The sequence below is a fragment of the Lagopus leucura genome, unplaced genomic scaffold, assembly GCF_019238085.1.
Source record: "Lagopus leucura isolate 7727_CA_CO unplaced genomic scaffold, USGS_WTPT01 Super-Scaffold_100008, whole genome shotgun sequence".
NCBI lineage: Eukaryota > Metazoa > Chordata > Aves > Galliformes > Phasianidae > Lagopus > Lagopus leucura.
In genome coordinates this window covers 5,162,914-5,186,820 of record NW_024962265.1, presented here as the reverse complement: position 1 = coordinate 5,186,820, position 23,907 = coordinate 5,162,914, and the positions used below count along the sequence as shown (strand labels likewise).

The 23,907-nt window shown below is 39.5% G+C and overlaps 1 protein-coding gene across 17 annotated transcripts in view; it reads right to left on the bottom strand.

Moving 5' to 3' along the window:
- Nucleotides 1–23,907, bottom strand: part of CELF2 (CUGBP Elav-like family member 2) — a 367,962-nt gene that overhangs the window by 56,897 nt on the left and 287,158 nt on the right. For all 17 annotated transcript variants that reach the window (XM_042872814.1, XM_042872812.1, XM_042872813.1 and 14 more), the window contains 2 exons: nt 16,386–16,434; nt 7,038–7,172 (listed from right to left, as the gene is read on the bottom strand). In XM_042872814.1, coding sequence (XP_042728748.1) covers nt 7,038–7,172; nt 16,386–16,434 — 184 coding nt within the window. The remainder of the gene's footprint in view (nt 1–7,037; nt 7,173–16,385; nt 16,435–23,907) is intronic.

The following is a 23,907-nucleotide window of genomic DNA, read 5'->3' as shown; positions in this document are numbered from 1 at the left end:
TCAGCAGCTTTAGGACTGTAGATCACAATTGTAACAGGACATGTCTAATCAGATTTCATGCCTCATGGTGCAAGGAAACAAGAAAGATTTCCACGGCCTCTTACCTCATCACCTGAAACACTGCATTAATTGTAATGCCATAGGCCAAGCGCTCCTGCATCAATGGCTACAAGCAAACTATTTCTGTTCTGCCATACCAAGTCATGATACTTCAATTTCTTCCTTCTGGAGCTACGGAGCTCAGACTCAGAGCAAAAGCACAGAGAGGGGATATTTCTACAGCTAACGTTTTGAAATTACTTTTGTTTTGTGAAAAAGATCCCTCTGTAAATACAGCCAACCTAAAAGTCACGTTCCAATTATTTATGACCTCTGGTTTCAAAATGTCAGGGATCACTAACTGAAGCAAAAGGGATGGAGAAAGGAGGGCTAGGAGCTTTAGTTGTATCTCCAAGGCTGTGTTCTCACCCTGTACAACAGATAAGTGGTTGACTAGGGACAGGTTTCTTCAAGTAATTTTCTCCTTTCAGGCAGAATTGGAAGGAGGCACCCAGCCCCATCACAGAGCAAACTTTGGAGTGCATTACTGCATCTGCCATCTCAGCTAAAGCAACATCCAGACACACTGGGCTGGTCTTCTTTTACCCCTAGAGCTAAAGAGAATTTTGAAAAGGCTGCAAAATTAGAGAAGCTTCCTTCTTGAACCATGCTACTGCATTAACTAGGGCTTGATGCTTGAGTGACTGAATTATCAGAAATATTTTACAATGCCCAGCACTGCCCCATTTTAGCTCCTGCTTCACTTGGTTCTTCTCATCTCGGGCTTTCATAAACTGTTTTGAAATGTTTGCCTGCTCATGTACATAGTAACATAACATCAATAGTAGAGAGCTGCCAGTGAAATAGAACATTTTAAAGAATGTAGGCCTCAAGGTAAGGGGTCTGATTTCATACCTGCACAAGAAATCTCCCAGATAAAGCTGCCAGTGTCTACCAGAGTTTTTAAAACAATTTGGAATCAGGCCAAGAGTTAAAAATGGAGGTTTAAAAAACATGGCATTAGAATTCTGGAGATGAAAGAAAGGCAGAAACAATCAATTAAAAAAAAACATATTATATATATATACATATACGGTGACCCCTCTGATACAGAAGAAGGCTCAGGAGATTTTCAAAGCCATCCAAGCAACTGCAGCCTGATGCATGGAGGCTGCACAGCTGGTGGTGTAATGGTTTTGCTACAACTTCTGAGTTACCATAAATGAGATTTTTCTTCACTTTCTGTAAAGAAACAATAGTGAAAAGCTGCCAAAATACGCCTGCAAGAAGCATTTTGGATCCTCTGTGTTGGAAGTTGCTGTTTAAAGAAAAGATAAGGTTCAAGTAAAAGGCTATGGAAATCAAGCGTGATAAAAATAAGTTCTAGTTGGGCTAAAATATTTGTAGCTGAGACTGCAAAGTAGACGTTCCCTTTTCTACACTGATATTACAGCACAGCCTGTTGGAAGGACCAGTGTGGCAGACAGCCTTCTACTGATACAAACCACACAAAAATCTCTGTGGCTTACAGACATTTCAGCTATAAATGAAATCCTCAGACAATTTACTATAGAGACACTGCGTTGTTAAAAACTGCTGAATATACACAGTGGCAGGTCTGAGAACTCAGCCCACTGTAAAGTATTTTGAAGAAGTCACAGTAAAGCTCTTTAGTTTAGCATATCAGGCATATAACACCAACAGGAACATCCTGTGAATATGCCTGATCCCTTCAGCTTTACTGACTTTTCTTGACCGTCAACCAGATGACAGATTCTAGATAAGTTCACGGTTTCCTCCTAGTTTTTCTAATTGGACAGTCAATTAACCACTCTGAAAAGAGCAGACTTCAGTGAATGGAATTGAAAGAGACCCAGAGTCAATCAGGTACCAATGACCATGTTCTCAATGTCCCTCCTGCCAGAATAAAAAAATAAAATCATTGGAATTATTTCATTTCAGACCTCAATCTGGGGAAGGATTGCTGAGAAGATTCAAGAATGGAAATCTGAGACTGAGGACTACTGGCCACAGGCCAACAGACACTGGTCAACAGGATGTGTTTGCTCCTTCCCAGCTTTGGAAAAGTTTCACTGGAGGAAGAAAATTAAATGTGACATAATGAGTGGAAAAAGAAAAATGTTACCACATTACAGCAAAATAAATAAGGCACAGAGGTGCCTTACTTACTGAGGAAGTAAAATACAGAGAAGTAAAAAATGCAGCACTTCCACAGTGCTCTTTTCCCATTACTTACTGATACAGAAGTCAAAAGGTGCTCCCTAACCCAGGCTGCACCCATGGTGGCACTTCACATTACTTCAGCTCACAAAGCAGCAGTAAATACCCATAAGGAAAAACAAACAGGCGTGAAACTTCCTCATCTGTCCTTCAGTGCAGCTAGTTATGATGCAAACACTAATTTTCTTTTATTCATTCATTAAGTAAATCCCTAAATCTGAAAGTTATAAATGGATTTTTGTGACAATAAATTGCCTGACCATGGTATAATTCTCCATGTCATCCTGCTCTCAAAGCAAACAAAGAAAAACAATTCCCTGCAATCAATGTGTCCAGAAACATTTACTTGTTCCGTGTGCCTGGTGAGATTTTGTTAAAAAATCATACAATTGGGAACCTGGGAGGTATAGGAATGTATATTTGGGGGCATTTCCACAGTGTTCATGGTATATCCAATTGTCTGCACATGTTATTAGCAGATTTTCCCGAGAGCACACTATTAACCCAGTTGACTTGTTTCTGCTATCTGTTATACAAATCTGCACTTAGCAATACAACCGAATAATTTGCTGTGCAGTGCTCCTGTGATGAGGATCAGAGGAATATATATATTTTTTTTATCATCATTATGGATGGTAATAATAATTCCTAGAGTGATACAGAGATATCGATCCACTTATCTAAATATATATATATATACATGAAATTATAAAGCTTGAGGAGCACTGCTATACTTATTTTAAGGAACAGAAAAATAGATGATGAGAAATCAACCTATGGTCATATTACACATCAGTAGCACAGCTACAAATCAACCTGAGGAATTTCTAGCTACTTTTGCACAGTCCAGCTATCACTGAATGCTGTCTGTGTTGGCATCTGTGGTCATGTAGCCATGTGCTCAAAGTCAGGAGGTCTGAAAGTTTCCTTAAGCCTTTTACAATAAGTGATTTAAAATCTTAATCATCTGAGGCAGTTCACTCCTGCTTTTTCATGATAATGAAGCTTAGCACATGATATCACAATCATGAATTTTGGTAAAGCATACTTAGCTCTTCAGAAAAAGTGCTGGATTAAACAACCCTGCAGGCTGAATCCTTCTCTTTGAATAATGAATACAGCACAGGCAGCTGCAAGCTTCTTTAGATAGTCCCGTGAACCCTGCTAAAGCAAAGGCCAGCCTGCATGGCTGTTCAGTCCCCAGCTTCTTTATCGCTACAGCCAACGGGGCTTTAATTTTATTTTTATTTTTATTTTTATTTTTAATACTTTTCTCAGCTAGGAATTACTCCTTGCCAGCCAACTAATTCCACAGGGACTATCTTACAGTTTTTGGAAGGAAATGCCTCTTGGTTGCTGCCTACTTCTTGTATCTGGTAAGAATATAAGAAGTTACAAATGATTATTTCTTAGATGGAGGGGCAAAAAAACCTCCAAACACTGGGAAAAAAAAAAAAAGACATAGGGAAAAAAAATCTGTTTCTTTAAAAAACACTGCTCCACCACTGGAGCTCTGTATCATTATTTTACTCTCATTTTACAGATGAGTTTCAAATACTTGACAATAGGAATTTGGGGATGAAATGCTGATGGTCCATTATCAGTAGGGACAGCAATGGGTATGACTTTATTAAAGTTCTGTCAGCTCTTGGCTATAAACTACAACAGGAATAACCAGTTTGATCCCTCACTTTATCTTATTACTTATTTAACACTCATCATGAGTGTTACATTTCCCCTTGCTGCTGCAGGAAGGGATTTCTTCTTGCTACTGGAACCATGTGGTTCTCTAAGATCCTACATCCCACCTATGAGTTTACTGCACACTTCTATCATGCTAGTGGTATGATTGCTGTTGTAGCACAGGCATGACCAAAAAGTCATCTGAATGTTCTTTACTCTTTATGGTGAAAAAAAAGACAACCACAACAAAAATTTGCAGCACAAACCAAAACTGTTCCATTGAACATTGTAACCTCATGCCATTCCTTGCAACTATCTGCTGGTAATCAAGATTATTTGCCTGAATCCTTCAACAAAGCTCACAAGTTGGCATAGATACCAATGAGTATACTCCTCAAGCTGTTTTCTTCCAAGATACCATGATGTACATTCGTTATGCAACTGAAAAGAGATGCCAAACAGAGTTTATTGGACCATATTTCCATCTCGCTGCTGTGAGCACTGTGCGTTCCCGAAGGCTCTGGCATCATAAGGACAGTGTTTTCCTAAGACAGTGACTATTTCTCATTCATCCCCCTGTGTCTGGGAGGGAAACACATCCGGACTGGTGCTGGGAGAACAAACATTGTTTGTGGCAGAGGGAACTAACATCTTGAAAATGGTAACATGAATTAAAACTCATTAAGTATCAGAACTCATTACAAAGATTTAACTGTATAATTCTCCTTCTTGCTTTAGTGAAGCAGCTTTTCACCCTGGGCTTTTTCAGCCAAGCTCCCTCCACTGCAGATCTCCCTTAGCACTTTTCATTTCAGCTTTGCAATACCAACACTTTGCCTTCTCTCATGGCATGGTGGTTTTGTGAAGCTGATAAACATCTGCCTGAAAACCTGGTTGGCACAGCTGAACTCATTTTCAAGTGTGAACATGGGTGTGTAGAAAGCAATTCGAGTTTAACAAGCCATGATGCATGAGGGCATGACAGAATATCAATCGTGATGGTGACCGAAATAAATCCGAGTGGCAGGGAGGATACAGCTCTGCTGAGACTACTGGTGTGTGACCTACCTGCACTAAGATCTTCACCCTCCAGCAGGAGGGAGCAGCATATTAACTCTACGGCTATGCTGGCTGGCAGACAACACTGCTCTGCCTGGTACACTGGTGACATGGCTTAAAATCTCAGCTTCTGATTCTTGTGATAGTGCTGTTCATGGTAGAATAAAACTACACGATCACCATTACACTGTTCAATTTCATAATTATCTTTTCTATGCTTGTAGTATATCCAATGCCTATTGAATGAAAAAAAAAAAAATGCAGTGAACTTTCAGCAGATCCCATTTCTTTAGTGGGTGATTCCAAAGAGTCAGTTAATTCTTTTGTGACTCAAGACATCTCATGCCCAGATCTTGCTATTTTAGCACTTACTTAGCACCTTTCCCAGTAGTGCCTTCCATCATCCTTTCTCTGTGCTAGTTACAAAGTGAAATAACTAAAAATCAGAACTATTTGTTTTCCCTCAGTGTGGGGTCTAGTGGTCTAGTAGATAATTGCAAGTGCTTGACTCTATCAGTTAATATTTACTACTGAGCCACAGGAACCAACCTCAGACCTTTATTCTGGTCTTCCCCAAGGCTAAAGCCATGATCCTGATGCTACTCTTGCCTGAAAGGACTGCTGTATGGCAGCCCCAAAAATTTTGGGGTTGCAGTCTAATCGAGTACAAATGCAAATATGGAATTTTCTTGAGGCTACCTATTTATTGTCAGAATATCTTTTCAACAGGCCCTTCAGAAATGTTATGTTTTCACGCAGTGCTGTGAAATATACAGTAATCCATGCAGCTTCCCCTGCTGAAATGTATAGACTTTTTAAACGAGCTGGGCTGCACACAAAACCCTCTGCTTTTCAAACCTAGGCACAAATTGTTGCATGAGGTACTGAGGATTCTAGAGCCTGCAGGAAACAAGCAAATCCAGAAGGAAAAAAAACCCGCACATATATATCTACATTTCCATGCAAGATTGATCCAGTTATTTTTTTCTGTGACTTTTGAAAATGTAATAAAATGCATAAACTGTGCTTTCTATGTTTCTTTTATTTATTTCTACAGAAACAGAAGTGGTGATGTTCCTCACAGCTCTGCACTTGAAATTACTTGACTCCCTGTGCCATCACATGACAGCAGCTCATGCCTCAGCTGCTTTTCCCACTGAAGATGAGTCTATGCCCTATTCCACTCTGTACCACACAGAGCTGAGTTTGAGGAAAGGTTTACAGCCTGAGAATAATTTCAGGTCCACATACCATAGATTTAATATGCATTCTGCAACATCAATATACATTTATTTTTCTTTTTGATATGTTTTCAGAGAGCCTTTCCAAAAGGCATTTCTGCACTCAGAAGTGGGCACCACCTATCAAAGCCTGTGCACTCCATTTCCAAGGTTCAGGTCAGCTGCCTGACCACTCTCAGTGATGCTGTGTAACACCATTCCCCTGTTTTTCGCTTTGTGATAGGGGCACAAGCATTACAAGTTCTTTTAACAAACTTTAGTCTAGATAAAGCTCTCAGGTTCAAGCTCACCTCTTTGTTTCTGAGTTTCAACAGACCTATGTTTTGCATCGTGTTATAAAAAACACAGGAATTGAGGAGATAGTGCTACAGTGTAGGCCAGTTCCCATGACCCTATAAGTCTTCAACCAGTCATTTACAGTCCTTTTTTTTTTTTGTGGCCTTATGGTACAAAGAAGAAATGGGGTCAGGGAAGGATCTTTGATTCTGTGAGAGCAGAAGACGGAGGGTGCTTTCTCAGGGTGCAAAGGAACCTTTCCAGCTGACAAACAGTGCGATAACACAAGTTAATATGTTGGCACCAAGACCTTTCTGACACTGGAAATAAAAGGTGATAATTTCAGTCGCTGTGAAAAGTTCATGCGGATACCTTCATCACGTGGGACGTATTATGGCGTAACCTCTAGCTGCAGACAGCAGCTGTGCCTACCCTGACTGTGACACAGAGCTTCCAATTAGCACTTAAGGAAAGAGACTTTACAGACTGCACACTCACCTCTGCTCAGCCCATCAGGTCCCCGAAGGATTCTGCATTCTTCTATCTGGCCGAACGGAGAAAACATCACCCTGATATCATTCTCATTACACTTCTTCGAAACCATTCCTATGAACAATTTTCTGTCTTCCACAGCTAGAAGATAAAAATAATGAATGAGCAAAGGCCATTTCATCTTTTTCCTGTGATCAATGCTTCATTACCACATCAAACCGAGCTCCAGTCATGTGAGTCTGGCTCTGTAACTGAAGACAAGTCCTAAGGCAAACACTTTATACTTACAACCTCCCTTCCCCCCCTCCCACCCTCACCCAAAATATCTCATTTTTCTTTATCTCTCTGCCTTTTTTAGTGGTGGTTGCTGTTTATATAACAGATTAATTGGCTGCCTTAGTCCTTCTGCATATGTCTCCTCACCACTGCTTCTAAGAGAAAAGCATCCTCTGTTAGAAAGAGTAAAAATATCTTTGCATAGATTTTAATTCAGATAAATTCCCTCACCTCCCTCATGTATGAAAGAAATCACGACAGGGGTGAGGGTAAAGAGGGGATTGTGCACGTAATGACACAAGCTAATGAAAAATATTCCTGAGAAATGTTTTGAGAGAGAGGCTCCTATCTTTGCTTTCAATTTCATCCAACTTACTGCTTGGCACTCAAAAGGCAGGTGTGTAACCACTGCTCTGGAAAAGGAATGCATTAAATTTTCCTTCTTTCTTCAGAGTGACACAGTTCTCTCCCCTCCAAGGGGACAAGGCATATTCTAGGACAGCACCTCATCAAGGGGACTGCACAGTGCTTTCCAAGAAGCAAACTCCTTGATCTGTAATGATGCTGAGTTTGCAAGAAAAAAAAACACATGAAAAAGGTGCTTTACCTGAATTATTGGTAGAATATTTTCTGTATGTACTGTCACCCAAACCAGCATAAGCTAAACTGCAGTGGCAGGAGTCGCTGGTCCTGTTAATCAAACCTAAATTTACAGGTCTAAAGCTGCAGACTGTCGTCAAAAGTGAAATAGGTCATCAAAATTTAATGCACCCTGGAAAGACTTAAAATGTTAACACACCATCCCATCTGTATTAAACCCCAAATCTAAGTGCTTATTATACAGCATATACACCATTGCTTTCTTCTTCTCTTGAAATGGCATGTAAATCCAATTCACCGTTAATGAACAGACTGTCAGAGTTTGCAGGGATGCAAAGAAAGAAGGAAAGCTTTACTCCAGAGAGTCTGCAGTGCACTTACTTATTTCTATTATTGTGCAAATTATTTTTGTAACGAAGTATTTTCATTTCTGGGCCTACCAAAAAAAAAAAAAATCTTCCCTTGTTCCCCAACCCATTCTCCTTGTATTAATATGAGTTTGTCAAATGGAAGAAATTGCAGCTGAGGAAGAAGAAACTGCATCTATTTTCATAGGATTTTATTCGTGTTATACTTCAACACTTTAAGTGCATTTAATAACAATAAAAAGAAGAGGTTCATGTTTATTGATCACAAGAGAGGTATTTGAAGTAATTTTTCCTTAGAATTGCTGAATTTAAAAAAGCACTTGTAGCTTTTATACAAGCAAGCATTGAGATCATGCATTTTTCAGAATCCAGAAGACCAGTCCCTCTCACTCAAGAAACTTGCAAGAAAGTTGGTGTGAATTTAGTACCCAGGAGAAGTTTTTTCTCAGCAGATTCCTCAACTCTGAACATTTTCATTCAGACTTTACTTTGGGGTTCCACTGTCAGGTTAACCTTTCAGGAAGAGCTAACAAATGATGAATGCACAGATGAACCAAGTACACACAGACCAGCAGCTGAATCATGGGGGTGCAAAGAAGATATGCAGGCTGGGATCCAGATATGTGTATGTCTTTCAGTGAAACTTTACACTTGATTCATAATACATAATTACTATTGATAGTGCAGATAATTATGTTGAGGATGGTGGAACTGAATTGGTTTGCTTGCAGCCATAGGGAGAGTCTTGGTACTTTGCTAGTGAGAAGATGCTTATAAATTGGCTGCTTAAAATTCCTATATGCACTTGACTAATCTCTTTAAGGAAGGTCCCCGGACAGCCTGGACAGCCTTGTCTGAATTGAATTGTAATGATGTCTCATACCACCAACTGAGGTCAGGTCTGGGGAAGTCTAAGCATAAGCACTGCCTTCTGTTCTGCCTTTTGGGACTCTTAATTTCTGCCTGTGTGTCTTTTAGTACCCACAAAGTTAAAATATGAGTTGATTTTAGACTTGAAGTCCAATGCAGGTCTACTCAAAGAGTGACTGAATCCCAGCATTCTCTTAAAAGTATATTCTAGCAGAGCTGGACAAATGTCAGCAATGTGGTCACAAAGTAAGGAGCTGATGGTCCTGCTTGGGTGCTAGGACAAAGAATCAAATCAAAGAAATTCACAGAGACATAAAATTAAGAAGAGATTTTTCTCCCTGCCTTACAAGTAGAAGCTGTCAGGATGCAAAGGAGCTTCTCTTCTCTCTACCCCTCCAAAGCAAATGGGAAGGCTTTGTTTTAATTTTTCAAAGAGTAACAGACAACTAACTCCCCTCCAGCCTCCTTCAGTATTGCTAGTAAACCCATAAGTACGCTGTTGAACTAAGACAATTTGCAGGTTTTCAGCTTCAGGGTGATTTTACAGTAAATTAAACATCCAGCTCCCGTGTACTGTACATCTCTAAAATGCAGATTTCAGAAAGAATGCTCAGAGTACAGAAAACATATTGATATGATAACGTGCCCTGCATTTGGTGCTATTAGTCAGTGTTGATTAGCACTGAAGCTTAAGAAAATTGCTATTCAGTTTTGGCCAGGGGCCCAGCATAAAAAACATTTAAAAGGGACAATTGTCAGTATCAAAATGACATGCTTTCACTCCACCTCATAGAACATCTGATATTATTAGGCTGACATAGTTTTAAACTATATATTCTCACATGGAGAAAGGAATGCTTTTTTACCTGCACATGATTGGCTGTCAGGATTTGTTTCTGCATCCTTGGTCAGCCACTTCTCTCCTTTCCTCCTAAAAGGAATACTTCCCTATATTGCAGGTGTGGTGTGAGAATGAAACAGAAAAAGGATCATAAGAAGAATGGGTCAAATGTATTCTGAGTATATTCCCTTGCCTGGACACATTGTATTGCACCCACAGACTGTACAATGAGCTCAACATCAGGTCCATGCAAAACACCAAAGCATGGAGATCAGAAATGTGCTACCCACTGCTGGCTAGAGAAGAGACAGCAGTTTCTGAAGCTATTTTCCCTATCTTTACTCACCTAAAATTTCCAGTTCTGTCTCAGCTAAAATGTGATCTATTGATACCAGTGTCAAGAGATCAGCTCCTCCAAAATCTCCTCTCACAGTGAGGCACGATGACTTGTTTCATTGGAGCCTACCCCTTACCACAGACAACAGATGGGCTATAACCTTTCAGCTGACTCTTGACCCTAACATACACATCCTCAGCTCAGGCCTCAGAGAAGGAAGAAATACTCCTACACAATGAATGGCTTCAATAATTCAAAATCTTGAAAATAAATGCAAATTTTTTTGGTAAGCATTTTTTTTTACATCGCCATTTTTTTCACTCTTCTCAGAGTTCTGTTTGTACCTTCTGGCTGTTTCACAACATTGTTGTAATGTAAAGTAGATCCCACTGGCCAAAAGCTGAGAGTAGGATGAGATGGCTGAGTGCTCCGCACTGATGGAGAAAAAACAGTAAGAAGGTGACAGTGAGCAAGGCCTGACGTTCCAGTTACACGAAGGTGTGAAACTGCAGAGCATTCTGAGCAAATAATTATGGGATTCACCTCTGAACCATCCAGACACACAACGAATGCAGGTCAGCTATTCTACCTGAGCAGTTAGTGAGACATAAGCAGTGCTGTATCTGGGGTGGGATTCTTCTGCAGGCTTGTGGTGAGATTCTGAATGAAGAAATCCTGTGTGACAAATGGCAGATATCTTTTTTAAAACTAGAGGAGTTGCTTTCTTAACTCCATTAAGACTAGCTCTGCGGTGACTAGCAAAGGTTTCTTGCTAATATGCTTGAAGAGAGCTATGGTAGCCATCAGAAGCTGGAAGAAATAAAGTCTGCTTCTGCTCATGGGGCTACTTTCAAACCAGAACCTCCTGCCTTCCAACAGCACTACATTCAACTTGCAGAATAATGGCAGCTTTACTCAGTTTGCTCCATTAATGAGTATCTTGCATGAGAACACTCTCCCCATTTCAATGTTCAGTGTCTGGATGGAAATCAGTGATGAGTGGTGTCCCACAGAGGTCAGAGCTGGGACTGATATTCTTCAATATCTTCATCAGTGACATTGACAGTGGGGTCAAGTTTGCTGATGACACGAAGCTGTGGGGAGCAGTCAATATGCCAGAGGAACGAGATGCCATTCAGAGAAACCTGGACAAGCTTGAGCACTGGGTCCAGATGAACCTCATGTAGTTCAACAAATCCAAATGTGAGATCTTGCACCTGGGTCAAGGCAACCCTCACTACCAATACAAGCTGGGGAATGACAGGATTGAGCACAGCTCTGCTGAACCTGGAGATAATGGTGGATGGGAAGCTGGATATGAGCCAGCAATGTTTCCTCACAGCCCAGAAAGCCGACTGTATCCTGGGCTGCATCAAAAGAAGCGTGGCCAGCAAGGTGAGGGAGGTGATCCTGCCCCTCTGCTCTGTGCTGGTGAGGCCTCAGCTGGAGTACTGCGTCCAGATGGGGAGTCCTCAGTACAGGAGAGACATGGACCTGTTGGAGTGCATCCAGAAGAGGGCCACAAAAATGACCCAAAGGATGGAACATCTCTCATATGAGGGTAGAAGAACTGGGGCTGTTCAGCCTGGAGAAGAGAAGGCTGCGAGATGACCTGAGAGTAGCCTTTCAGGATCTAAAGAGGAGCTACAGGAAAGAAAGGGACAGACTCTTTAGCAGAGTCTGTGGTAACATAACAAGAGGCTTCAGGCTAAAAGAGGGTAGATTTAGGTTGAATATAAGGAAAAAGTCTTCTGCATTGAGGGTGGTGAGACACTGGAACAGGTTGCTCAGAGGTGTGGTAGATACCCTGTGCTGGAGACTTTCAAGGCGAGGCTGGATCAGGCCCTGGGCAACCTGATCTAGCTGTGGTGTCCCTGTTCACTGCCAAGAAGTTGGACCAGATGACCTTTAAAAATCCCTTCCAACTAAGGATTCTATGATTCTATGATTTCACAGTTCGCAGCTTATATTAGATCAGTTGTGCTAGCTCAGGAGAATAAAGGAACAGGGCTTATTTCCTGCATGGTACAAAAGAATTAAATCCTGTAATAATAATAGGAAATCTCTCCTACGACTACAAGAACTTTTCTTCCATCTTAAACACCAAAAATTTTGTCCTGAAAAATCATTTATATACCTCATACAGTGGGAGACACACCTGTCCATGACAGAGGGGTGGAATGATCTTTAATGTCCCTTCCAACCCAAGGTATTACATAATTCTATTCTATGACTCTACAATCCCCTTATTATACATTATGAGGGCTTCAGTCAGTTAAAGAGCATGTTTTCCATCCAAAAGTTGCGTCTCTTTTGAGCAAATCATGAAATAGTTAATTATGTGCAAATGGTTATATAAATTTTTTTTTCATCCAGAAGGGAAGAGGGAAAAACAGACTTTTTATCCCTACTTGTAAGCCTGTGAAAAACCCTTGTGCACAATCTGTCAAAGTCACACCTGGATCTGGAGCTGCCTGCATTAATTATCAACTTTTCTATGTGTTAGTGCTAACATATGGCATTTAATTACTCCCTCCAAATCGGCAACGTCGTGCCATGTAGAATTTCAAAATTATTTCTTCAAGTTTCCACTAATAAAATAAATAAAAATAAATGATCTGATCACACAACTAACTCTCCGCCTTCCGTTTCTTTCTTTCTTTCTTTCTTTCTTTCTTTTTTTTTTTTAAATGATAAATTTTGTAATTTTCCCTCAAGTGTTGAAGCACTGATCCATTTGAGACTACCCTGTCCTCAGGATATGTTCCCAATAGTATTAACAGCATTCAAATGCTGATCCTAGAAACATTTAAGCATTTGCTAACTAGTAGCATGATAATGGCCATCTAAGAGCCAAGCATGTGTGTAATGTGTTTTTCTGCATTAGAGTGCAGATATTTCTTCCTTTTTGAAACATAAAAAATATCCTTAAGCAGCTAAGTATTGTGAATGATTATCAGTTAAAATGAATCTATTAATAGTGGAGTCTTTGAAATCTTGAAGCCATGTTTTTCTGGTAGATATTCCTTAACTGAAAGTTTGTAGATGGATCAAGAGACACAAGGGTGGGAGGATTAGAGGTAATGGGTGACAAGCACAGGACACACTACAAATTCAATCATCTGAAAATTTTTCAGGGATGTCACTTTTCTCAACAAGGAATGCCTTTTCAGGATCCTCCAGAGTAAACAAACTAATTAGATCTAAAGGCAAGTCTTTCTCCATCAGCTCTACCTGCTAAAAGCTCAGTGGGACAATTAAGCTTTGCTTCATGTGCATGAGCAGAGATGACTCAGATACATGAGCTACCATTCTCCACCTTCACTCCTGAATGCAGAGAAGGAACAGAGATGATTGCATGGATCTGTCAGCCACTGAAAACCTATCCAGAAGAAAATATATCTTCCGGTTGCTAATAAAGTCTTAATACTGCAAAAGAACCCAGGCACTTGGTAAACATGTAGAAGATGTTCTAAATTCTTCTCCCCGTTTCCATAAGGTAAACTTGGCCTTTTGTGCTAAGGTGTGGGTTAACAAATTGATCTAATAAAAACAAGAACAGCGGTGAGGAATGAGGGAACATTTCCTCATAGCACTCCTGGCCTTGGATGATCATTACAATCTTTGCAAGAAATTCAAGATGTGCAGGAGGCGTCTTATCACCCAGAAAATTCTTCTCTTTGAAAACCTCTGTAGGCTGAATGATGGCCACCTTCTTCTCATCTGTGGAAGTTGAATGGATCTATCTAGCCCTTCAGAAATGTGTTTGATCTCAGAAGAATTGCAACAAGTATTCAACCTCTCTCGCATATCTTTCTCAAAGTTATTTGGACAAAACAATTAATTTAATCGCTTTGAAACATGAGAAACACGCCTTCACCTATAACAAGTAGTGGGATCCTCCATTATGCAGAAATCAAAGTGTTTCAAGTATTCCTAGCTCGAACACTATGGATCATGAAAACCAAGATATCTTGGCATATCTTCGTTCTTTTCCCCTTTGAACTTACCAATCTTGTTGAAGGTTTGTACTCCTTATCACTTTGCTATTGGCAAATAATATATCTCAGATGGATAGCCTGGAGCATATGACAAACATATACCAAACAGGCCTCCACATTCTCCAAGCATGCAAACTCTCACCTCCTCCATGGATCCTACTCCTACGCCCTGTCCTTTTGAGAAGCTCTGCTGCTTTTCTCATCATCATGGTGTTAGTTCACCTTCTGTTTCCTCAGGCAATAAAAAAGAAGAGTTCATCTCCCCCAGAAAATGCCTACCAGAAGCATATATGCCCTCCAGGAGTATGAATTTAAAAAGGTATTTAATTTGACAGTGATGATTGCCTTTGATTTGTTGATGTGTTTTTGTTAAAGTATGGAGAAAGTCAAGAAAAAAAAAAACAACAAAATTCCAATCCTTCATGATTTTCATGCTAGAGATAAAAATTGGTGCAAGACAATAATATTCCCACAGTGCAGACAGGAGTATCATGAAGATAACCTCAGTCTAATAGCAGTAGCGAGGGGCTAATTTACCCTGCTTTGTAAGGACTGCAGAGCAGGACAGGACTTGCACAATTCCCCACAGTGCTTTGCTGATATGTTCAATCTTCTTCAGGAAGAAAAATGCAGAATGATCTAGTAATTCCTTTGGAGTTTACTTTGACCCACTGGCTCTTACATTTCTAATCTGCCAAGGTACATAAGGTGAAATCTGTTCTTGAAAGAAGAATCCACAGAAGTTATAAAGACCTTGGTTTTCCCTAAAGGAAAATTTTGCCCAATGCAAGTGCAATCAATACCATGGAATGAAATTTTGATTCCAACAGCAACCATCTCACTTGATAGAGTAAGGCCTGAAAAGTCTGGTTCTCCTGTCCACGCAGATGCCTTTGCCTCTTTTCTGAGCATTCAAAGAAATTGCTGCTAAAACTATTTGTGGACAAGTCAAGAGTGAGAACATCACTCCCTTGCATACAGATGATGGCTCTAATCTCTCATGTTTGTGTCCAGTTTTGTTTTGAAAGTTGTCATATAGGACACCTAGCATCGTGTGAAGTTTCAATTTCTTTCCGAACTTTGTAATCCTTGGAGAAGTCTGAAAATGGGATGCACTACAATTAGCACAAAAGAAGCCTTAAAAAAGCCTTGCAGAGAGATTTAGAGCCCAATCATAATTTACATTTGCAGGTATGTAGATCTCTAAGTGCACGGCTTCTGCCCTGATTACTAATTAATGAGGTGCAAAGATGCCTGTTGGAGGAACCAGCTCTGATTATGTGGGCCTTATGGGAAAAAGAAGCTCTTGCAATCTAAGAAGGCAGATGATATCTTTAACATGCATTTTAGAAAATTACAGGAACAAATCAAGGGGCAAAAAATACACATGTATATATTTTTAAAGAATCACACACAGTCAGGCTGCGTTACCATCCGATTATCTTATTTCCTTGAATACAAACCTGGCATGTTTAATAGATTTAGTTGCTGTCTATTTTGCATGTCATATACATCCACTTAGGCAGTAACCTAGTATTCTGAATGGATATTACTGTCATTATAGCATTCATTTTACAATCGTTGAGAGGAATAAGTATACAGAGAGATGCAAGGTGGGTTTCCCAGTTCAGAACTAAGCATATCATTAAAACCTAAATTTGGTTCAGATTCAGAACAGCATCATTCTATAAAAAGTAGGTTTAGCAAATGTTTAAGGTCTATCAGCTGCTTACATTATATTAACATTAGAATGGTTTTTGTTTCTTTATTTTTTTCCTTTTCACTATTAAAATTTCATATCCATCTCACCAATATCAGGTACTTTTGGATCACTTCATCGCCAGAACACAAGTGAAAGAAGTTTGTAGCATGGTAGTTCATTAAATTTGAAGATAAATGGGAGTTGAGAGCAGGTCAACATCTTTCCTGATCTATCAGATGTAGGGAAACAGCCTCATATAATTTTCACCATACAAGAAGTAAAGCAAAAACTCTCACGATGTTTTGTTTTCTTTAGTGAAAAGAGATCCACAATTACATAGAAATAAATTAAGCACATACCATTGGACTTTTCACTATCTGCAGGTTTCATCTGAATAGGATGATGCATCTAAAAACAAAAATGAAAAAGAGTAAGGCAGGTTGGATAGTCATAAAAATCAAGAACAATGGCTTTAATGACGGGCTAAAAGGATACATGGTCAATATTAAACACATTGCAATGGTATAAATTCAAAATAACACCATATAATAGGCTTTTAAGAAAAAAAATGGTAAAGGAGCATTTTATAACGAGGAAGATTAAAAAAAATAGATCACTGGGCCCATAGGACTCATATAAAACTTTAATTTGTTACATCTAGTTTCAGAAGACCTCTAAAGTTACAACTCTCATTACTTTATGGCATACTTGGTTTCTGTTTTACCAATTTCTTTTCTTGAGCTCAAACATTGCTGAGGCTGAGATGCAATTTCCAAGTAACTGAAGAGCTAGCAAGCGTTTCAAACATACTCAGAGGAGTTTATCTTGACAAATGAACTTTGCATGTAATTAAAAACAAACACATGCAGATTCTTTCATGACTGAAGAGGAAGACTTGTATCTCTTAAAATAGCTTCTTATAAATGTTTAGTATCTTTTTTTTTTTTTTTTTTTTTTTTTTTTTATAGATAGAGTACATTATACATTCATTCATAAAGCTTCTGTTGCAACACAGTACCATTCTGGCTTCCATAAAAAACCTTCCTTAATAAAAACCATAAAAAATCCTAATACTTCTTCCTTTTCAATCTTTTCCTCCATTTGTCTCCTTCGTACTGTAAATGAAATCAATTCCCGTGAGTAGTGTGCTGTTCTGTACATCACATGACATCCTACCTTCACACACTTCATGTGGTGTTTGTTTTGCTCTCATTGCTAAGTGATGATTCTCCCCACCTTCAATTGTTGGCAACTCCAATAGACTTTTATACATAGACTCCAATAGCATTTTCAGTGACATCAACACAACAACAACAAAGTCCTCTCTGATTAGAGGGCTATTTCTACTGGATACTGCATGTGTCCAGTGTGATGGACTCAGGGAAATTTTGTTATAGCCTCTCAAATACCATTAGAATGGATGCTGCATTGTGTTTCAACGTGGAAGATGGTTAGGCTTGGAAAAAACCCAACTCTTTCTTCCACAGGCTCTACAGGACTGCACAAACCTTAAGGCAGTATTGGGAATGCTGTCTTTTCACTCTTCAGAAACTCTTCTCCATTTCACCTAAGCATGTAAAAAAAATCTATGCTCCTTCTGCTTTTGTAACATCCTTCAGCACAGTAAAGCTGAGCATTGCCTGAAAATGTCAGTGACGATTCCATATTTTTTATAAAAGAATATTATGACACACTTGATGTTGGAAAACAAAAACAGCTGAGCATGAACATCTATGCTCTCATATCAAATGCACTTTCAAAGCACCACAGAAAAACACATCTGCATTGCTTTTGGTGGAGTCACTTAACCTCCAGGGACATAGTTGCTGGATTCTTTAGTAAACATAAAATATTGCTATGAATATCTCCATAAGATTTATTCAAAATCCATAATGCTCTCTGCCCCTACAAATCAACGTATTCCTTGTGCTGCTTGCAAAACTCCCTATTGTTCCCTAAGGAAAAGGCAAAGCCACAAGGTTGATGTAGTCACCAGGATGCATAAATTTGCTTCAATTTTAACAGCTCTGCTCTCCTTGAATCGTTTGTTTCCCAAACGGACTTAAATAGCCCTTCACTTGTCTGCCACCAGTCTTATTTGATCTAACTTAAAGAAAAAAGGGAACTTAGATTGTACTCTATCTTTAACTAGTGCTTAACATTTATCCTGGCATCAGCAATATGCTGAGAACTGCAGAAGACCTTAAATTCATGGAATGTGATGCACTATGTCCACTGAGAAAACAAAAGCTGAAAGGAAAAAAGGTGCCACTTGCTGCAGTGCATCCATTGCTCGTATGTTCCTGCAGAACCACATAAAGTTGAAGAAATCAAGGAAATAAAATGGAGTTGTTCAGATGCATGTAAGAAGATGCAATTAAGAGCAGCAAATAAATTAAAGATGAGGTAGCCAGATATGCCTCCCTATACTAGAGGCCCAGAAGGATGTAGGTTAATTTCCATTAACTACTAGAAACATCACTTCCTAATTCACTGTAAATTTGGGAATACGAAAGCTATAGAAAAAGAATCTACCCAAATCCTTACATAGAATCTATCTCTCTGCATACCTGCATTTTATGCCCCTAAGTAGATATACTTCGAATAAATGCAATTTTAACAATGCTAAAAATCCTTCACTTTTCAAACCACCTGAACTGGAGGTCTTTGGACCAAATTCATGTACACAGGTTATTTCCACAGTACCATGGTTATTATGCAAAGATAAGTGTTACCTGGCAAACACAGTTACCACATCAGAAATTATCCTCTTCTGTTTTGCATAATTACTTCAAGTTCATTAAATCAGTAAGCTGTTATGTTTGCAAAGAAAGAAGTAAGATTTAACAAGATGTTTCAACTGGGCGTTGACTTGATTTCAGAGGTTCCTGCTGAAAACCCATGGTCCAAAGTCTCACCAGTAAGCCTATGTCAGAAGGAATGCCACTGTGCTTAACAGTATTTTATCAGTGCAAAACTAATAAAAGATTCAGATCAGGCCTGAAGGGTTTAAGCCGCAGAATACCCATGGTAAAATGGATGTGATACACAAACATGGCTTCAGTAAAGAAGGTGGAAAAATATGTTACTGACAGTTTGATAACATGAGAGGGCTCATGTTGAAGCTTGTTTAACCCTGACCATCACCAATTGATACATTAACAACCTTTAACACTAGATTCAATAAAACATGCCATTTATAACCTGAAATGGGTTTTACAGAGTCACTGGTTCGCATCTCATTATTGAACTCATTGCTGACCTCTAGAGACAAGTGCCGTGACAATACATATTATAAGCACTCTACCCGTAAAATATTTAAACGTAGGTGTAGAGAAAAGAAAAAGGAAAAGAGAGAATAAGAAAAAAGAAGAGGAGAAGAGAAGATAAAAGGAGAAAAGGGGCAGGGCAGGGAAAAGGGAAGGGAAGGGAAGGGAAGGGAATTGCAAGGTGTGCAGTGAGTAAGAAAATTAAAGGGGCAGAAACAAAGGCTAAAAGGGTACTATCACTCTACATTGAGCAACACTGAAAATAATCCGTGTGTTTTATATCTTGCTTGTATAACTGTAGGCTATAAAATAATAAAATAGCTGTGCTTTCTCAGCCCCTCCAAAAGATTATAGATGATATAAACCTGTTTCAAATTAGATGCCACCCACTAGAATCATGTCATCTACTAAAATGAAGGATTTCACATCTTATCAGAAAGCTGTTATTGTAGCTATACATCACAAAGCTGTACACTTATGGATCTCAAGGTAAGTGATTTCTCACTGTATCATGTTTTCATACAAAAAAATCCCAAAAAACAACAAAACAGGAAGTGTTTATTTCTGTGCTTGAAGAAAGCTTTGCTTATAAAAATACAGTATGTGAGAATACATATTTGCAGTTAATAAATAGGGAAAAGTGAGAAAACTAACTGCAGCAAATAGATGTTAATATCATCCAGCACTCAGACCCTACAATGGAAGAGAAAAGCACAGCTCTCAGGCAAGCTCTTTCCGAGAGTGGCCAGCTTTCCTAGAAAGCACTGGGCATAGGGCTATTGCAACCCAACTGGAGAACAGGCTGTAAGGAATAATTCCTCCTTGGCAATATGTTAGAGAGCTCTACTGGATGCAGTTGAACAGTCAGTAACAGCACAGCTCAGCTTTCCTCAGCCCTGTTTCACAACACAGTGGGCAGATGCCTTGGCCAAGCCTGGCAGAGCCTTGATGCAGCACCAGCAGTGAGATGCTCCATGGGAGGCTGGTGCAGTAATGGAGGTCACGCGAAGCCCAAGGCCATGCATGTCACCACTCCTGCTTGGGCTCACCCCAAACTGGTGTGTTGGTGTGGTTCACGGGGTAACCAAAATCGGAAAAGGAAAGAAAAAATTGTAAAACATGGAATCCTGATCAAAGGAAAACTTGAAATCCACCCAGTGGCCATGTCCAGTATAGCAGTTGAACCAAGCCATGGCCTACAACTACAACTGAGGACTTTTTATCTTTTTTTTTTCCACTCCTCCTGAATAGATGTCACTGTATGTAAATGTAACTTAATCAGAGAAAAAAAATCACAATAGAGCAAATAAAAAACCACACGAAGACATAGATCCTCTCCAGCTTTAGAGCCTCACCATCATCTTTTCAACAACAATAATGCTATCCATTTGCATTCTTGTCAAAATCATGTGACATCTGCATGGGAGAAAACAAGCCAGCTAAGAGTCTATTTCTGGCAAAAATATTGCAAGGAAATTAGATTAACCTGGGTGGAATTCTATCTGGGAATTTGGAGTCTGTCGTTGTGATTAAGTCATCATTTCTGTCAGATTACTCTAATCGGCTGTCAAATATGATTCCACAACCCCATCTGTAACTTGGCATCCTCGTTATTCAGCCGATGTTACCTTCTGTATACAAAACAAACACCAAACAAGGAGGTGTGTGCAGCCTAGCATTTAGCAGAGTCATTAGCTGTGATTACTATTGTGTGCTTTCACATTGCACGACAACATCAGCTTACAGTTCCTTTTATTTATTCACAGGATGTTGAGAATCAGGTGCAATCTTAAGCACCAAGCTCTTGGGGTGAGTTGGGAAGAATTCTGCCCAGGCAGGGCCATCATTGGCATGGAGTGAGCCACCACCATCTTACCAGAGATTACCTAAATCTCATTTTCCACTTGTCAGTATGCTTAGTGGAAGGATGGGCACCTGCTTTCCACTCATTTTCTAAGGGGAAATGGGCTCTCAGATGTACTAGGCAGGCTAAAGGCTCCCTATGAACAGAACTTGATGTGAGACAAGTGAGATCTGTAGGCTAAGGAAGTCAACACTTTAAATGATATGCAGTGGTGTAATAAGAGATATTTTGTTATATATGTGAGTATGGCTGTTTTAAAGAGGATGGTAGTGATTCAAAATCGGGAAATACCTATAAATGAAATAATAATAATAAATGGAAATAAAAGGAGCTGATGGGCTCAGTGTGCTGCAGTTCTGTTGAGTCTGAAATTTCAGTACCCTCAGCACCTCAGAAGATCTGGCCATGTAATTAGACTATGAAAAATCATTATTTTATGATCCATTACAACAACACCTTCATGCATGATTAGTACACCTATTAGCAGATTTGATTCTCTATTCCTGCCACTGCGGATTGCACAGGCCTCAGCTTGCTTGCATTATTCCTCATGCCTCAAGGGAAGAAAAGCCCCCATCAAGGAAGGGCTCTGAACAAACATAAACCTGCCTGTGCCTTTACCAGTGCCTTAGCACTTCATTCAGATATCACCACCTAAAAGTCCTTTGAACACCAAGGGAACTTAGGGAGTGTGTGGGGAGGATGTCATGCACGACTCCACATTGGAGATGTCTTACAATTCTTCATCAGCTTTCTTCAATCCCTTAAAGTGGCCTGCAGATTTCTAGAGCTCTCAGCCCTCTTCAGACCTGTCCCCTTCCTCTCTTCTCTGTTATTTGCTATGGCTATATGTGTCTAGCCGTGCCCTAGCTCAGTTTGTCCCTTACCTGTCACCATCACAGATCACGTCACAGACCAGAAACAAAACACAAGCTCAACCTTCTCCCAACCTGAGGGTAAATTTAAAGTACTTGGATGACTTCATTCAAACCACATAAACTGCAATAGGATTAAATGATGACAACTTGCATGCAACTTGTCATTTCTAGTACTCTGGGACTTGATTCTTGCTATAATCAATCACTGTTGGAGCCAAAGGGGACTTTCTTCACATTTTACACATCTCAGAATTAAAGAATGGTAGGAGAGATTGGGGGAGAGAGATGTCAGACCTTCACAAGGCCCTAATATTCTTCTTGGGGGAAGAATAATAGATATACGGACTTTTTGAAACCAGTAGGAAAATGCTGACAAAAATTATAAGGAGCAGCAGAGACAAGCTAAGGGCATAGGGAAAGAAAAGTGACCAATGAGGCACCAGCACTGAAGAGGATGGGAAAAGTCTAGACTTGAAATGAATATAAAAACTTCTTCAGGCTGGCAATTAGTGCATCCAGCTGAATTAGAACAATAGTGCAAGGAAACTGAGAAACCAAATTTCTACCTACCACTTTCCTGAACACCTTCATCAAATCTGGAGGTCAGAAAGGAAAGTATGAACCAACCAAAAAACTGAGGGAAAAAGGAAAAATGGTTCACAAGCAGCAGAGAATTAAATAATTTTCAGTGTCTTTGTCTTTCTGGGTTACCACGTACAGACACCTTGGCCTCCCAGCCCTCATTTTAGCTCTTGGCTCCCAAGTTTCTCAGCAGGGTCCTTTTGGAGGATCTCTTGATCATATTTCTCATATCACTTCAACAGAAACTTGTTTTGCTGTTTTAAAGCCTTTTGACTCACAAGTAATACAAGTTTCCCAGAAGTGAAAGAGGTGTATTTTCCTATCACAGAGAACGGTTTAGAATGACTTCTCTAGGGTCAAACTAACTTGAATTACACAGTCAATATCTGCCCACAGCTTCAGGGTTTTCTCCAGGAACTGGGGACAGTCTCTTAGGCCAAATAAATTCTACTGAATAAAAGAGGCAAGGGACTGCTCTCTGGCTCTTAAGAGAAGTGCTTACACACAGCTTGCATTTGCACAGCTATAATTCTCCTTCTTCTCCAAGTAGGATGTCCTTGTCCACACTGCCTACTGGAAACAGTGCCCAACCCACATGATTCTCCCAGACATGCCCACACATTGGATGGGAAACTGTTAATTGGCATGGAGATCAATGCACAGACGGACTTCAGATTCCCAGAACTGTTTTATATCATTTGCCTTATTCATGTGTAGAAGGAGTTTAAATTTGTGTGCATCATATACAGTCTAATGAACAAACGCAAAGCCGTAGATGTAACTACATGAGTAAAGGAGTATCTCGAAGATTGTTTGCTGCCATTCTTTCATAAATTCAAATATAAGGGACTTAAATCTTGTTAGATATTTATACAATTTTAGTCGTAGAAGAATATGGTCTTCTAGACTACTGTCAGGCATACCTTTGTATGTATTTTTAGAGAGAAGGAGAGGGAGGAAGTTAGGGAAGAAGAGAAGCGAAAGAAAATGAGTATTGCTATTGGGTGCCAAATATAGTTCATGAAGTAATGCATAACATCATTATTTTCTGTTCAGAGCACAGAAACAAGCATATAGCTTGCTTAAAACAAGTTGTTCCTTTTCTGGGAGAACAGTGAAATTGCTGAAATTCAATAACTTTTGGAAGTTTTCCAAGCCAGTCATTTGCAACCAACCACATTCCATTTTTTACGTTCAAGTTAAGCTGTACATTAGCTTAAGTGAGTAAAAAACAGTGCCATACTTTAAAATAATAAAATTCTAACAGTTATTTCCACAGTCACCTCTA